Source organism: Lissotriton vulgaris, chromosome 9 (assembly GCF_964263255.1).
Source record: "Lissotriton vulgaris chromosome 9, aLisVul1.2, whole genome shotgun sequence".
NCBI lineage: Eukaryota > Metazoa > Chordata > Amphibia > Caudata > Salamandridae > Lissotriton > Lissotriton vulgaris.
The window spans coordinates 534,828,193-534,844,858 of NC_141697.1; the positions used below are offsets into that span (position 1 = coordinate 534,828,193).

General features: G+C 44.9%; 1 protein-coding gene across 4 annotated transcripts in view; it reads right to left on the reverse strand.

Moving 5' to 3' along the window:
* The window catches only part of LOC147690379 (zinc finger FYVE domain-containing protein 1-like), a 152,554-nt gene that overhangs the window by 111,472 nt on the left and 24,416 nt on the right, over positions 1 to 16,666 (reverse strand). For 2 of the 4 annotated variants that reach the window (XM_086938020.1, XM_086938019.1), the window contains exon 2: positions 15,674 to 16,178. In XM_086938020.1, coding sequence (XP_086794146.1) covers positions 15,674 to 16,178 — 505 coding nt within the window. Of the gene's footprint in view, positions 1 to 15,669; positions 16,179 to 16,666 lie in introns of all 4 variants that reach the window. The other 2 variants (XM_086938018.1, XM_086938017.1) reach the window with 1 other exon arrangement.

Sequence of the window (16,666 nt, forward strand, 5' to 3'; positions counted from 1 at the left end):
CAAACAAAATTCCCATGTACCAGTGCTTTAAATGTGAAAGAACCTAGCTCTATAAATCAGATGTTACAAGAATCCTTTTGTACTTTTCCTTAACCCACATTTCTATCCTGTCACCCTCTGTGGTGCATGAACGCCTTTTGTTCACTGCACTGTTGGTACAACTATATATTTCATACAACTTGGAACAGGAGCCCGGCCTGAGACTAAGGTGAAAGAGTTAAAGAAGATATTGTTAGCCGCACTTTAGACCTTCAGTCACTCTAGAAAAAAATACAAACGTGTTTTCTATGCTGACAGATACTCGGGTTGACCTTTATCCTCTTCTGTTACATAACTTGTCCTACAACTACAACCCAGAGAAAGCAAATGTGCTTTGCGGGGACGAAAATATCTGATGATTTAATACAACTACCTGTTATTTACATTAAAGAATATTAACATTTGAGTGGAAAACAATACTATGACCTATTCGTAATTATTTCTATCATACAGAAATGTACAAAAAACACACACAAACACATCTGTAATTTGAGGATTCATATATATATATATATATATATATATATATATATATATATATATACCACATTCCCCTTCCAAAAGAAAAGAGACGTATCCCAGAAGAGAGACATTTAGGAGCACTTTATTACACGTCAGACTCGGGCGGATGCATTTCGGCACTTGCTGCCTTCCTCAGCGCCCCTCTCCAACTGCTCCTTTGGCTGCGAGGCATCGTCCAATCACGCTACTGTAGGTGGTTACCTAGCTCCTCCCACCAGGTGTAGTTCAGCTTTCAGGTGCAGTCCCGTGTGGCGGAACTACATGTCCCACAATGCTCGTGTAATGCCTCGTGGGAACGTGAAAGTGCTGTGGGTTGTCTTTTATGGAGCCGGATTCCGTGATGAGCGCAGCCTTCAGAGTTCCTTGGGAGGTGAGGCCAAAGTGCAGTTCAGTGCCCCCTCGAGTCCCCCTTCCTTGTCACGCCGCAACCTCTCCGCCTGGTTCCCTTCGCGGGGGTTGGCACAGGAATCCCGGTCACCCATGAGAGGATAAATTACCCTCTGACCGCGTTGTGTCTCCAAGCGTCCTGGTGGGTGCTGGACTTCATTGCTACCGCAATGCAACAGGAAATGCTCCAACGAGCTGGCCAGTAAGTCCAAACCACTTGTAGCAGCGGGGGATTACGTACATGCGCTCTGGCTTAGCGCACAAATGTCTGCCACATTCCCCTTCCAAAAGAAAAGAGACGTATCCCAGAAGAGAGACATTTAGGAGCACTTTATTACACGTCAGACTCGGGCGGATGCATTTCGGCACTTGCTGCCTTCCTCAGCGCCCCTCTCCAACTGCTCCTTTGGCTGCGAGGCATCGTCCAATCACGCTACTGTAGGTGGTTACCTAGCTCCTCCCACCAGGTGTAGTTCAGCTTTCAGGTGCAGTCCCGTGTGGCGGAACTACATGTCCCACAATGCTTGTGTAATGCCTCGTGGGAACGTGAAAGTGCTGTGGGTTGTCTTTTATGGAGCCGGATTCCGTGATGAGCGCAGCCTTCAGAGTTCCTTGGGAGGTGAGGCCAAAGTGCAGTTCAGTGCCCCCTCGAGTCCCCCTTCCTTGTCACGCCGCAACCTCTCCGCCTGGTTCCCTTCGCGGGGTTGGCACAGGAATCCCGGTCACCCATGAGAGGATAAATTACCCTCTGACCGCGTTGTGTCTCCAAGCGTCCTGGTGGGTGCTGGACTTCATTGCTACCGCAATGCAACAGGAAATGCTCCAACGAGCTGGCCAGTAAGTCCAAACCACTTGTAGCAGCGGGGGATTACGTACATGCGCTCTGGCTTAGCGCACAAATGTCTGCCACATTCCCCTTCCAAAAGAAAAGAGACGTATCCCAGAAGAGAGACATTTAGGAGCACTTTATTACACGTCAGACTCGGGCGGATGCATTTCGGCACTTGCTGCCTTCCTCAGCGCCCCTCTCCAACTGCTCCTTTGGCTGCGAGGCATCATCCAATCACGCTACTGTAGGTGGTTACCTAGCTCCTCCCACCAGGTGTAGTTCAGCTTTCAGGTGCAGTCCCGTGTGGCGGAACTACATGTCCCACAATGCTCGTTTAATGCCTCGTGGGAACGTGAAAGTGCTGTGGGTTGTCTTTTATGGAGCCGGATTCCGTGATGAGCGCAGCCTTCAGAGTTCCTTGGGAGGTGAGGCCAAAGTGCAGTTCAGTGCCCCCTCGAGTCCCCCTTCCCTTGTCACGCCGCAACCTCTCCGCCTGGTTCCCTTCGCGGGGGTTGGCACAGGAATCCCGGTCACCCATGAGAGGATAAATTACCCTCTGACCGCGTTGTTATATATATATATATACACACACACACACACACACATCTATGTAGCGTTGAATGCCCGTTGTCCTGCTCATCATATTATCATTGTGGCAGATTTGTAGTTTTCTTGTGCAAGAGTCGTGCGTAATACATCTTATAAGAAGTGTTCTACAATGATTTTGGGCGCTGCTCATCCACATTGTGCTACGCTCTGTTGGGTAATAGTGGTACACCACACCATGGTACTCCTTTCACCATGGGGGTTACAGCCTTCAGTTCCACCACATGACCCAACTAACAGTTGGGGGTTACTGATTATAGTAGTATGGCACTGGCCCATTTATTTGAATACTAATATAAGTGGGGAAACTGTATACAGGCTCTCTCTCTGCTAAATATGTGCAGTACGTCATAAATGGGTTCAATATTTCACTCCATCCTTTGTGTAGATGTTACATCTAGGGGTGTAGAATTACTAAAGCCCGACGACCAGGAAATATTGTTTGAGGTCAACGAAAACACGTTTTCAGGTTTATTTTGTCCTTGAGACAAGGAGATCCAACCCCCTGCAGCACACACCCTTTGGTTGCCAAATTACAGTACCACATTATGGATCAGGAAAGGGCATTGCCTGCAGTTACGGTGATATTTGTTTGTATATGTTAATGTTGTCCAAACTTGTATTAATGGTTCATTAATACAAAGCCTTTACTGTTAGGGTGAGGGCTCTAAGGAAATGTTGTAGGTTCAGACTGCACTACTGACAGTGGTTCCAGAATACAAATGTGTATACATATTTTCAAAACTGAACAATATGAAGCTATGAAAATAATGCTTACAGAATGCTCCCTGATTACATGCAAATATAGTGCCTAGGATTAAGCTCTGGGAAGTCTTGTTGGATTTGGGCATGCCCAAAGAGCTGGTGGCGCTGCTGATCAATCTGCATCCAAACACCTATGCCAAGGTAAGATGGGGTGGTCCAGGGGAGGTCACGGACAGTTTCAAAGTTGCTAAGGGGGTTAGACAAGGGTGTGTGTTGGTCCCCACCCTTTTTTCTTTGTTTATTAATGGGGTGACTAAGTATTTTTCTAACTTTCCAACGGACGCCCCCTCCCTTGCTGGAAGGAAAATTCCCCTCCTCATGTTCGCGGACGACACTCTTATTATTTCTAAAACGAGGCAGGGCCTTCAGTCTGCGCTGGCCCTTTTTGAGTGTTTCTGTAGCGAGCATGAGTTAGAGGTGAATGTCAACAAGACCAAATTTATGGTTCTGCGAGGCCCCAAGGCTGTGAAGACCAAGGTGTCGATGAGCGGAGCCATTTTGGATCAAACTGAGGTTTTTACATATCTGGGTGTCGCACTAAGTGAGAACCTGAGCTGGAAACCCCAATTGGATCTTATGACCCTGAAACATGCTCAACTTGGGGGAGCCCTATTGAAGGAGCACGCAAAATCTCTCACTAAACCTCTGGCACCGTTGGTAAAAATTTATGGCTCCAAGATAATTCCTGCAACTATCTACGGTGCAGAACTGTGGGGGTGTAGTGATTTATCCACTCTGAGGGTGGCACAGAATAGGTTCCTCAGAATGGCAACTGGTCTCCCACAATCAACACCTTGCTTACCCCTGCAGCTTGATTTCGGTGTTAAATCTATCGAGGAAGTGGTACGGTATAGACCACTGGCGTTCTGGCGTCGTCTGTGGACTACACCCGAATTAACCCTGTTCGCTGAGGCCATCATTGAGGTGAGGGGGCTCGAAGGGGCCCATAGGGTTCCCTGGTTCTCTCATCTCAGGATGCTTTTGAAAAATCTGAGCCTGGAGGCATTATGGGTTGATCCAGCGCATGCTACCTTTCCATCAAAAAAGGCACTCAAAGATATTTATTGGCACTGGATCGCTGAGAGGAGATCCACCATGGTTGTTGGTCCTACTATGTCACTGGAATTTTTGGTTGTTAAGGATGTCCCTAAATACGAAGCCTACTGGGACTTAATAACCAAGCCAAATGATCGTAAACTGTATCATCAATTACGAGTAGGCTCGTTACCCGTGCGGGGGCTTACGCACTCCTGGTCGACTGGTGGCAGCGATAAGTGTCCTTTCTGTGTAACAGCAGTAGAGAATATTGAACACTTTTTCTTCTGCTGCCCTATGTACTCGTTACCCAGAAAAGTTTGGCTTTCACCAGTTTGCCGCTTATTAGGCACTAGATCTGCTGTTGCAGCGACTAGGATTCTAAAAACTGATACTTCTCCCCCTATCGCCATTGGTGTAGCAAAATTCATGAGCTGGGCTTGGTCAATCCGCATTCGCAACCTTGGTAAATGAAGTTCCCATTGTATATGTTTTTATGAGTTTTTACTTGCAACTTAGTATTGCTCTTATGTAGTCAGGGGTCCTTTGTACATCATTGTCTAAATTTAATACTTTTCTTAACATGGTTTTAAAATGTAACGTATTTATTATCTTATATGTAAAAGCGTATGAACTGTTTTTTTTATGTATTTGTCTTTTATGATGCAAATCGAATAAAGACCTCTTGACTGGCAAATATAAGCAAGAGCTTAAAGCAAGATTGAGGATTCTTTGCTATCAAAATTAAATTTTCAATTTAAAAAATGTAACTAGGAAAAAAAGGTTTTTCTAAACCATTGTGAAATTTTGGGTATAGTTTCTTTGAAGCGTTATTTAGTAAAATGCGTTAATGCATGCATAGAATTTTCCTAAAAACAAAAAGTCTTGGTTAAAGCCAGACCTAAATAGGGCCCAAATCTTAAAGAAAGTCACTTCCATTAGTGCAGATTTACGGCTTTCATGAATTCATAAAAAAATATACAGAAGTAGATCAGATCTGTGAACTGTATTTTAGCTTGACCAAACATGCGTGAGTAGATTTTCTCATTAGCAAATCTGTAGACTGGTAACAAGTCCACTTTCCTGCCCACAACTTTTTCCCCCAACCCTGGAAGAAGTTTTACTCCTGCCCTTGTCAGGAGTAAATTTCCAGCCTTTCTAAAAGATTAGAGATGAGCTGATGAAAACCCATTAAACATATAAGTTATTAGGTTTGCACAGACTCAAAAGGGCATTCTAACCATGGGGAACTATTGCTTACCACCACCTCCAGCTACAGTATGTAGATCAGCAGAAAGCTGGTAACATAAGAGAATTGCTAGTAATTAAATTCTACTATGGTGTGAGCTCGGACATAATCAAAGAGGCTATTATCAGAGCAGTTAAATAATGAAATGGCATAAAAAGGACAAGTGGATTTTGTTACAGGGCAAGTAAATGTATGAAGCGAACTGTCCCATGGACAAGTAGATACTTTATTAAATTCCACACCCCTAATGTTGTGTGAATGAGAGTGCTTGGGGACAAAGGTGATTGGGTACCCCTGTGGTAGGGGCCATATAGAATGTATGGAGTCCACAAAACTACAAGGTGATTCATACGGGTTAGTGATAGCGCTGTTGCTCTTTTTCCTTCTCACTACATGTCTCCAAGAGCTGATCCTTTGATTGTCACGACCCTGTTGAATTAATTGTGAAGAGGTATGTATAACACATACAGAGAATAAAGCAGAAAGGATACTTTGTTGCTCGGTGGACAAAGCCGATTCCAGCTGTGGCCTGACAAAACGAGATCCAAACAATGAAGTGGCCACATCACAACATACCTCAGATAAAGGAGGGCACATGTCCAACCTTCTTATGACTTCATGTCTTTAATGAGAGTGAAGAGCCTAGCAACAATAGTCTTAAAGCTAATACACAAACAGTAGTGGCAGCTAGCAGTGACTGGCCACGACTGGAGTGTGGCACACCTGAAAATATGCTCTTTTTCGTGATTGGTTATTTCCTAAAGTATGGGGCCAACTTTCAGTTTGAGTAGATAGTTGGCTTCAATCCAACAGCCCCAAGATCAGATACAAGCTGACACTCTGCATCTGTTCACTGTTCACAGCTTACTTGAAGATGCTCTACACACCAGCAAACAGAAAGGTGCTACTTTTAGGGACTCAGAGTCGCTAAGTATTATCCACACAAGAGGCTCTGCATTATTGCCAAACACACTATTATCCTCTGGAGGTACTCAGTCCAAACAAATACTCCTGTAAGCAAGATGAAAATTTATGGGTTACAATGTACTGTGAGCCTCTGCACATTTAGACCTAGCTGACCGGGGTCTAGCACAGACTGCCCTATGGTCACTAGAGTATGGTGTTATAGCAATGACCTGCACCAGCTGATTATGAGCAAATATTCACTAGGAAGTATGATGACGATGTGTTTGCACCACACATAAAGGAAGCCAGACTCCACTCTTTCCTTGTACACCCACCCCAGAAGCATGTAGACACGATCTAAACAATAGACAGACCCACATACGAAAAATGTCAGACTACAAACAATAACAGGAGTCACGCCTGAAGAGGGAGTGCTTGACAGCAAGTCAATTTTGCCCCAGCTATGGTTCACTATATTCTCATAAGACGTGCAATAGTCTCCCTGGTTTTTTGTACACACTCCCCATGCTGAGCACAAGCGCTCTCCAGAATAACTCATTATGTTATGCAGGATTATTGTAAAGTGCATAACATTTCCTAAAGTTACCAAGCAGGTTATATTAATAATAATTAGTCTTTTGGCATTTGTGTAAAATTATAACTATTCTTGGACACTACATTTAATTGTGAGTTCTACTTGTGTCTCCTAAACTAGATGTTCTGCCCATACAAGATCCCAACAGCAAGCCGAGCAATTATGCTATACTCTGAATAGCCTAAGCAGAGATAGTCAACAACTCAGTGTGCTTGCTGTTGTACCTGGTTTCATTGTTTCCAAGGACAGAGGCAAAACTTGTTACAAGGATTGCCTAACTAGCATCAGGTCACAGGCCCATTATCTGAAACTCAGATAAGAATGAGCAGGAAGGAAGGAATTAGAAGGCAATGTTAAATTATTAACTTGCTCCCATATTATCTCAGTAGTAGGTGAATGGTGCAACTCTGGCATAATGAAGCTAAAGCTAGAATGAGCGACATTATACCAATGTTTGAATCATGCAGCACTGGATATCTCATAACCAGTGCTTAATTTGTGCCGGTGCTATCCGGTGCTTAGCACCGGCACTTAAATGTGAGGGCCGGGTCTATGAATCTGCGCACACCCACATTGATGATCATGTAAATATACCTTCTTTATTGTTGATTGTACTCTGTCTCACACACTCGCGCCCCTGTAGCATGCGTGCGTGTGTAGAGTCAGTCAGACTCAGATGCATTGTCAACACTCACCGGAGCGGCCGCGGCGTCTTCTTCACACTGCACTTGCACAGTGCACTCAGCGCTGCCTGCCTGCTCCGGTGCTCCCGCTAGTTACTCGTTCGTGACTAACTACATTATTATACCCAGGCTGGCCTGTCCCTACCCTGACACGGAGTCAACAACGTCATTTAATGCCTGAAATTGCTCAGAGAGTCTCAGTCAGTCACCGCCGCATAATGAACTGGCAGGCACAAGCAGTGCAACGTTTAACGACTGACGCGACTTAGAATTAATTACCTCTGAAACATATTTCGCCCGTCCCACCAAAATAGTACTCCTACAATGAGAGAATATTTATTGCCCTGAAATTAAGTTCACTCCACAACATCATCTTTAATGCTGGAAATGACCTCGAAGTGCTCTAAAATTAATGATACAATATGCCACAGGCGCAGATAATATAAATAAAATTGAATAATAAATAACATATATATAATTAAATAATGTGTGAAGTTTCGTTTTTCATCATGGAGTTGTTGATAGTTTCTGTTTGCCAGTGACTGGGTGGGCGGGCTGCGGAAGTTCAGTTGGTGGGGCTGGGATGGAGCCTGGAGGTTCTGATGGGGGTAGGGGCTGGCCGGGGGCTGTGCACGCGGTAGCGCGCGCAGATTTTATTTTCACATTGGCTCTGACTGCCCTCAGCAACGCCCCAGCATAACCGCGCTGCGCAGTTACAGCGGCAGCTCCACATTAAGTTAGCCCGGCCCAACCAACGACCAAGGTCATGAAGCCGAAGGGGCGAGGGCAGACCTGGGCTGTGCTGCTGCTGCTGCCTGCTGTGCAACTGGCGTGACTGGGTCTGGTGCCTGAGTGGTGATGTGACGTCGCGTCGTGGCACTGAGTGCAGCAAGTACTGCAGTGTGTGCACTGCAGACTGCGGCCTGGCCCTGGTAGCAAGCTGCAGCAGGCAGGCAGCAAAGTTACAACTGAGCACGCAGTGCAGTCAGTAGCTGTTTGTACTGCCAGCCTGCCGACCGGTCCCACCACAAATAAAGGTAAGAAGTGTAGAAGAAGCTACAAATTAAGTTAAGCAAAGCACCACAGAAACACTTAAAAGTTTTAAATTAAGCCAGTACTGAGTTAAGCTGACCCGGTCGGTCAGCTGACTGAGCTGCTCCCACACTTTGTTTTATAATTATTCCGGCGGGTGGACGAAGGAAGGGGAGGGGGTGGGGGGAGCGAGGTTGGGTGCCGATTCAGAATATATGTTTCATTTCAATGATAAGGGGGCATGCTGGGCAGCTTTCTATTTATACGCTATTACGCTCCAATTTCAAGCTCAAGGATTCAAAATGTAGGTATCTTATTGGACAGTTGGTCAGAAACAGAAGGTGGACACATTGATTTCATATTATAAACGTTGAGACCAAATTGTATTTTTAGCTGTATGAATACTTTTGTTATTGTAAACACATGTTTGTGCGTGGTGCCTTTTGTAAAGCAACAGAGGCAGCAATAAAACAGGCAGATGGACGACGATAGCCAGGCACGATGCTCGGTGTGTTATCTTATATGGTTGAGTATAAACAAGACACTACTCGCTGGCTGGCAGTCTGAGCCAGGGACAGAAGAGTTAGAGCAATACAGTACTTCAGTGCTGTTGACATGATTTCAGATAGCTGAAGTAAGAGTGTCTAATAAGTCACAGCCACTCACTCGCACATGGAACCAACGTCATCTCTCATCATCGAAGAATCGTCACTTTCTGGGGGAGGGGGGAATGAGAATCCTTTTTCGTTACGCCACCGACCGGTGTATGCACCAAGGGCTATGCCTCAAAGAAAGCCACACTGACTGAGTCTCTGTATGAAAGCAGTATGTATCTCTTTTATAAACTGTCCCCCAGGAAATGTATTTTTATTTAAACCTATTTTTATTAAACATCCACAGCAGGCCTTGTATGATAGAATTATTCCCAATTACATTATTTACTGATATAGAGCGCAGGACCCTGCCTTTCACAAGCACCAGGAGGACACTGTGACTGCACAACAACTTAGTTCAACAACAGTATTTGCATAGCGCTTTCTTACCGCGGCGCTTCTGAGGGTTAAACTGGTATCTTTCTTCATTCAAATAAGTATAACTAAGCTTTTGTGTAAATGCGAAACAAACGGTAAAATAAACAAACTGAACTACTAGGCGGTATTACTGAATAAAGATCACAAGAGGGCATTAGTAAAAAAAAGGCATTCCAGGCAATAACGCTTATGTAGACAGTATAAACTCCCAGCAAAGGTGTATGCAAGATTGCAGAAGATGTTCAATATACCGCTTTATACAAAGTGTAACAACCATTGGTGAATGCAATGCATAAGTATTGTGATGAAGTGCTTTCTGTGTGGTTCACATGTAATATTTATATTGGTCTTCATAACCCGAGGGAGGTTGTGAAGTACCTTAATGTGCATCAGGCCCTTGTCCCCTCCCTTGCCCCCCTTGTAGAGCCTGGTTTAAAGGGTGTTGTTTGTGGTTTACCCATATGGACATGATGCATGAGGTCTGGCAACATGGTGGAAGCAGCTATAAAAAAAAACAAGAGTGGGTGGAGCCAGTTGAGAGAGTGGGTGGAGCCAGAAAAAAGGGGTGTGGCCTCCGACAAACATTTCAGCACCTGCACTTCATATTTTACAAATTAAGCACTGCTCATAACATAATAATACAATTACTTTTTTTAGCAGGCTGATTACCCAAGACTGGGGGAAATGCACTCCAAATATGTGTATCCTGAGGACTTTTGTCAAGGCTATGTCCAAGCCAATGCACCAGCAGAACAAAACAAGCATTTACAATGCAACGGTCTCGCCTTCGCAAAAGTTAGAGCTTATGGCCTTGTAAATGTCAAATGTTTTATTTATGTATTGGTTTTGAAAACAGATAAATAGATGTCATTGTCATTTACAATGCCAATAGTTTAATCTCTCGCAAATGCCACACAAAAACATACAGACACACACAGACCCACACACACCCACAAAGCCCCACACACACACAGAGCAACACGCACACAGAGCAACACACACACACAGACCCACACACACACAGACCCACACACACACAGAGCCACACACACACAGAGCCACACACACACAGAGCCACACACACACAGAGCCACACACACAGAGCCACACACACAAAGCCACACACACAAAGACCCGCACACGCAGAGCCACACACACAGAGCCACACATACAGAGCCACACACACACAGAGCCACACACACACACAGAGCCACACACACACAGCCACACACACACTTACAGACTGCAAGAGAGGGATAGAGAGAGGGACAGACGGATGTGCAAATGTGTATAGAAAGATGCACACCCCAATCGCACTCTCCAAACTCGACATGTTATGTACAAAATGCCACATAATTTTAATATCGGTGCTAGAACAGGGACGCAAAGGGTACTTCAAACCTTTCATATTGTACCTAAACAAAAAGGGGTCACATTTACTGTCCAACATAGACATTCCGCGTTTTACAGAGACGCTCCTGACATCGATTGCACCCTAATCTGGCACCCACTTCTGCAATTAGGGTCTGCAAAGAAGACCCCAAAGACCAAGCTTTTCCTCACAACCTACGGCGCCAGAGCTTCTTGGGTGAATAAATACGGCCAGCCGGCTCCTGGTCAATTAGGCCAGAAAAGGAGGGGGGGGGGGGATATTGAGTGGTTGGAATGCAAAAGGCACATAAACATACTACTGTGACCGACAGAGTGTGAGTGACTCAAACTCTGCCTAAACTGTGGACTTTGAAATAGCCAGGCAGAGTCTCGGCTGCCGCACTTGGCTAAAACGTGTGAGTTTGGGCCCCGCTCTTATAACACCAATTCTCGGTTCCCTCGTGCATGAAAAGTGGGAACATGAAAACAGGCACAAGCCCTGACATCCACCCCCTTATCATACTGAATACAAGTTCCTTCACATATGCTGATTCCTGGGAACCGTCTGCCCGCTGTAGCGCCTTCTTCGAAAAGGAAAGCAAGACACTGGCACATGACTTGCTGATCGCCAGATGCTCGCGTCACTTCAACTCAAGGGGTCCCTGTTTTATCAAATGCCAGCTGTAAACTCTCATGAGAGCTCGAGCTGTAGGCTACTACGGCTAGCTAAAGTGTTCATTTTGTCGCCGGACCTTTCGCACATTTAGAAGGCAAATGTTCCCCCTGGCGCATTTGTTCTTTGGCAAAAAATAAAACGCCAATGGACCAGCCACATACCTGCCACTCGGACTCTGAGAAGAGGTTGACGGGTGGAGCTGGGGTCTTTGGGGGCAACAAACATTCGCCACAAAAAAAGCAGCGTGGGAAATCAGGCAATAAATCTATCTCTGTAAATACGTGTGTCAGATACGTGTCTGTCAGTAGCTGGTTTATTTGAGTTTTTCTGGCTCGTGTTTGTGTTATCCACCCTGTCACGCGGCTTCTGCGACTAAACAAGCCAGTATTTATTTTATTTACTTCTGCCCAGAGCTTGGTAGGTTGGAAAATTAAAACCGCGGGCTTTTCAAGTTTCAAACATATTTATTTATGGCAGAAAAATAATATGCAAAAATATTTACAAAACAATGATAAAAAATATTGAATGCATTTAGACACCAGTCTATTAGCATTTTTTTTTACACACGTATCATCAATAAATAAATACAATGATTTCACTTTGTATCTGTTCTTCCAGAGGGGAAAAAAAGATCATCACCGGACACGTTCCTGAAAGACAAGACAAGAAATGAAATAGCGCAACTGTAGAGGTTTTCGGTTTCCTGTCCGGAAGCAACGCGAATCCTCGGTACTGCCATATGTTTTTTTTTTATTTCTACTTCTCGAGTGGCTTTTTGGTAGGCACGGCTGTGTGAAATGCTTGCATGCTAAAGTACATTTTTTTTAATAAAAAAAAATGTAGACAATTCCAACATTCTTTGTCAATAAGGATGTTCCGGCAGAGTGGAGAGTGGACAGTTCGACAGTGAGTGAAGGCTCATACTCAGCTCAGAGAGGTACCGGAGTTGAGAGGTCACAGTTCGGCCCTTCTCCCTGGGGGTGCAGCTTGGCGCCTTGTATAAGACTCAGGGCTACAGTTCGGCCCTCGCTGAGAGGCCAAAGTTCGGAGGTTCAGTTCGGCCCTCGCTGAGAGGCCAAAGTTCGGAGGTAGAGTTCGGCGCTCGCTGAGAGGCCACAGCTCGCCCTCTGCTCACAGCCCACTCACTCCAGTCACCCACGCTCTTGATTAAGTGCTCCCACAACAGCCCTCTCAGTCACTTGCGTGTCCCGGAGCCCCAGAGTGTCCTGCTCGCCCCAGAGTGTCCCGCTCTGCGTCCTCCCAGCCCCGGTTCAGCTGCACATTGTCGGACGCCGGCCACGCTGGAATCAATGCAATCTGTGCATGTTTCTTGTGGGAGGAAGTATTTTGAACCTTTCAACTCAATAGTCAGGACATTGCACTCAATTCTCCTGTCACGCAAATTAACCATTTTTCTCACAAATAAACTTTGTTATTTCTGAAACCAAAAGATTCGCTGGGGAAGGCTGTCTCGGGTGTTTTGGTGTCAACGGGCACCTAGATTTCCCCTGACGTCGGCGCCCCTTGTTAGCCCTGCCTGCAGTCAGGCCCCTTATCCATATGGTTCCTTCTGCATCCATGGCGATGCGTTACTTTTTCAACCATTAGTTAGTAGGATTGGGGAACAAATGGTGCGCGTATAATGTCCCTGCGTGAAACTCAACGACTGCGTTGAGCACATTAAGGCCACGCCCCCTGTCTATAGAGTTATTTTTGATTGTGTTTTTTTCTTACCATGTTGTAATATCATTTCAATGACCTCGCTCACGCAGTACAATCAAGTTTAGTAACTGCGCCCCCATGTGGCTGGACAACAAACTGCGCGTTGTTACGCCTTCAGACTGTGCGCAGCTTCTCCGCCGGACCCGTTTGACCCATTCGCTCTCATTCTCTACGCTGTTATTGTGCCTGCTTGGAAGCCGGCTGCACAGAGTGGGACCTGAAACGGACAAGACGAACTGCCAGCCGCAGAGAGGAGGAGGAGACATGAAGTCAGCGTGTGAGGCACTTCTGTGGCACAAAGATGCTTAGGGCATGTGGTTTCCTGTTAACTGGTATATAAATCAAAGTTCTGTCACGGGATAGTGTACTTCATACAATAGACTGACCTGACCTCACTTTTTAATGAAACGCGGGCGAAAGGTCCGGCCATTATGCTATTATAAAGTGATTGACACGGTTCTTGATGAGGCTTTCCCTTTTTATGTAGTAGGAAAGATGACTTAAAAGGCGGGATAAATCAAATGCCAACGTACCAGTAGATGCGAGAAGTCGACGGGCCCCGGTGCCATCTTCAGAGAAATGAAACAAAGCAAACCTTGCCAAAAAAAAAAAAGAAAACAACCGCCCACCGCCGGAATGACGTCACAAAGAGGCGGAGAGCGAAAAAAAAAAAATCGCCGGAACGCCTACAAATCTGCTCCGGCAATGACAGACAGATCTCTTTTCCAATGGCTAGCCTCCATTTATGGAGCTAGCCAATGGAAGAGCAGGCGGGACAAAGCCCCCGTACTGCTTCTCAAAAGATTTCGCCTGCGCGAACGCTGCTGCGCAGCGGACGCCAGGCGAAACCTAAAAAGGAAGCAGAATGACACAATCACTGTTGCCAACTGGGTCATTCTCTAGGAATGTGCATACATTTGGACATATGTGTGTGCATGAGAGATCTATGAATGTCCACCTATGGTATGACAGGTGGCTTTTCGAACTTTTTTTTTACCCATCTAAGAGCCTTGAAGCCACTCGGAATGATTAACAAAACAATTAAATTGTAAGTGCGCTTTTCAACTAGTGAACAAATGGCATCTGCCGGGCCCGCCTAAAAAATATTACGTAAAAAAATTAAGAAGATCGCAAGGGCCGGGAATCGACAGAGGGTGGGGTAAGCGGATGGAAGTAAAGGGGTAGCGCAAGTTGTGAGGGCGCAACAGAGACATATGAAAGCACTTGAGGGGTAGCATTGTAACAGGGAATCAAGAGAAAAATGGTTGAAGGGGAAACAAAGGGTGAGAGTATTTGAGGGGGGTAAGCAGCATGTGAGAGAGAGAAAGGAAAATGCATGCACTTTCATGGAGTGTTAAAAAAGAAAAAAAGAAGTTTCCCAAAGTAAGCAGTGGAACAGCGCAAGTGAGACAGTAAAAAATATGGTCAAGCCTCTACATTCCAGAGGAAGGGTTAAACACAAGAAGGAAAAGGCAGGCCATTGAATAACAACATAAGCAAATGAGAGTGACAATAAAGCCAACCTAAAAGAGTGGCCATGACAGTTGTCAGTTAAAACAAATAGGGAGTCCCCTTACTTATCCAATACGGGACAAGGGGAATCAAAATTATGAAATGCAGAGGAGTCCCTGATTAGCAAGCTAATCAACTACTCAATGTAGCTCAAAACACATACTTTAAACCACTTCAATTCCCAGAGCGAGAGCTCTCTAGATCATAGTGCCATTGATACATCAAACATTTTAAAAAAGCATTGCACAAATAGTAAACAAAACTGTCATCAATAACTGTAAGGAAAGTTCATACAAATTTATACATTTACTATTCATCCAATTTCTCAGGTACATAAAACACAATGTATTTAAATCACAAAGATTAAAAACAAATGTAAAAAATGATACATTAGGCTAAAAACAGTTGTCGACACAGCGTTTCGGTTAACTTGAAGATAAATACACCTTCTTCAGGACAGTTCTTTAGCTTAATTCAAGTATGGAGACCTATGTCCTCCTAATGACAGTTGTCACTCATAAGTCTAATGATTCAATTGATGCAATCCACAAATGCAATGTTGCTACACAAGCAGAAGTCCAAAATGTACAAACTGAGAATGAAAGAGATCAGTTGGAGCCAACGCGTAGGAAAGATATACTGCAAATGGGCAAATAACAGAGAGAGAGAGAGAAGGGTTATGAGAGTGCAAATGAGATAAAGAAGTCACCTACCATTCCCAAGCAAGGTAGTTCGTGAGGTTTCTTGAAAAACAATGGCTGCCGGTCCCAAACTAGACAACGGAACCTCCAGTCCACAACGGTTGGACAACGCCTTTAGCTCCCTGGTGAAAAACTTTAGGTAGGCCTCTGAGGCGTTCCCCAGGAAAAAGAACATGTCATTGTGAAGCCTTTCCGCTTTGGTCCGGTAAATAACAACATCCGACACGGCCAGGACCTTCAGTAGCAGCCTCAGGCGCTGGTTTGGCTTACATGTGGCCCCAAGGAGTCCTTCTGTGTCCAAAATAATGAGGGAGTGGACAGGATCATAGGCAGTCCAGACACCCACAGTGCATGAATCTTGACTGGGAGAAGTTCTGAAGACCTCCTGACCACCAAAAAACACATGATTAAGGGTGTGGGACTTGCCATCCCCGGTGTTGCCAAATATAGATAGCACTTTCACAGTTTGGTCTTCAGTGCAGCCGAGCTTGGAGAGGAATGCCACTTCATCTTTTACCTAAAAATACAAATGTCAAAACTAAATCAGGGTCAACTTCAGCTCGTTTATAAAATGAGACACACAATGAATGTGAAAATGAAATGCCATAAGATGAACAAGGACGAGATCAGATGAGGTTAAGCTTCCACATGAGTTACATCTAAAATATAATGACCATCTTAAAACGAAGAGTGTCTTTTTAACAGATTGTCCCCACGACTACAACTAGAATACAGTACAATCCAACCTCTAATGTAGGCAATCCTCTCTGAAGCAGTAAATAGCGTGATACCTGGTTACACAACCTCTAATGTAGGCAATCCTCTCTGAAGCAGTAAATAGCGTGATACCTGGTTACACAACCTCTAATGTAGGCAATCCTCTCTGAAGCAGTAAATAGCGTGATACCTGGTTACACAACCTCTAATGTAGGCAATCCTCTCTGAAGCAGTAAATAGCGTGATACCTGGTTACACAATGGTAACATTGGCCATTACCAGTCTGTG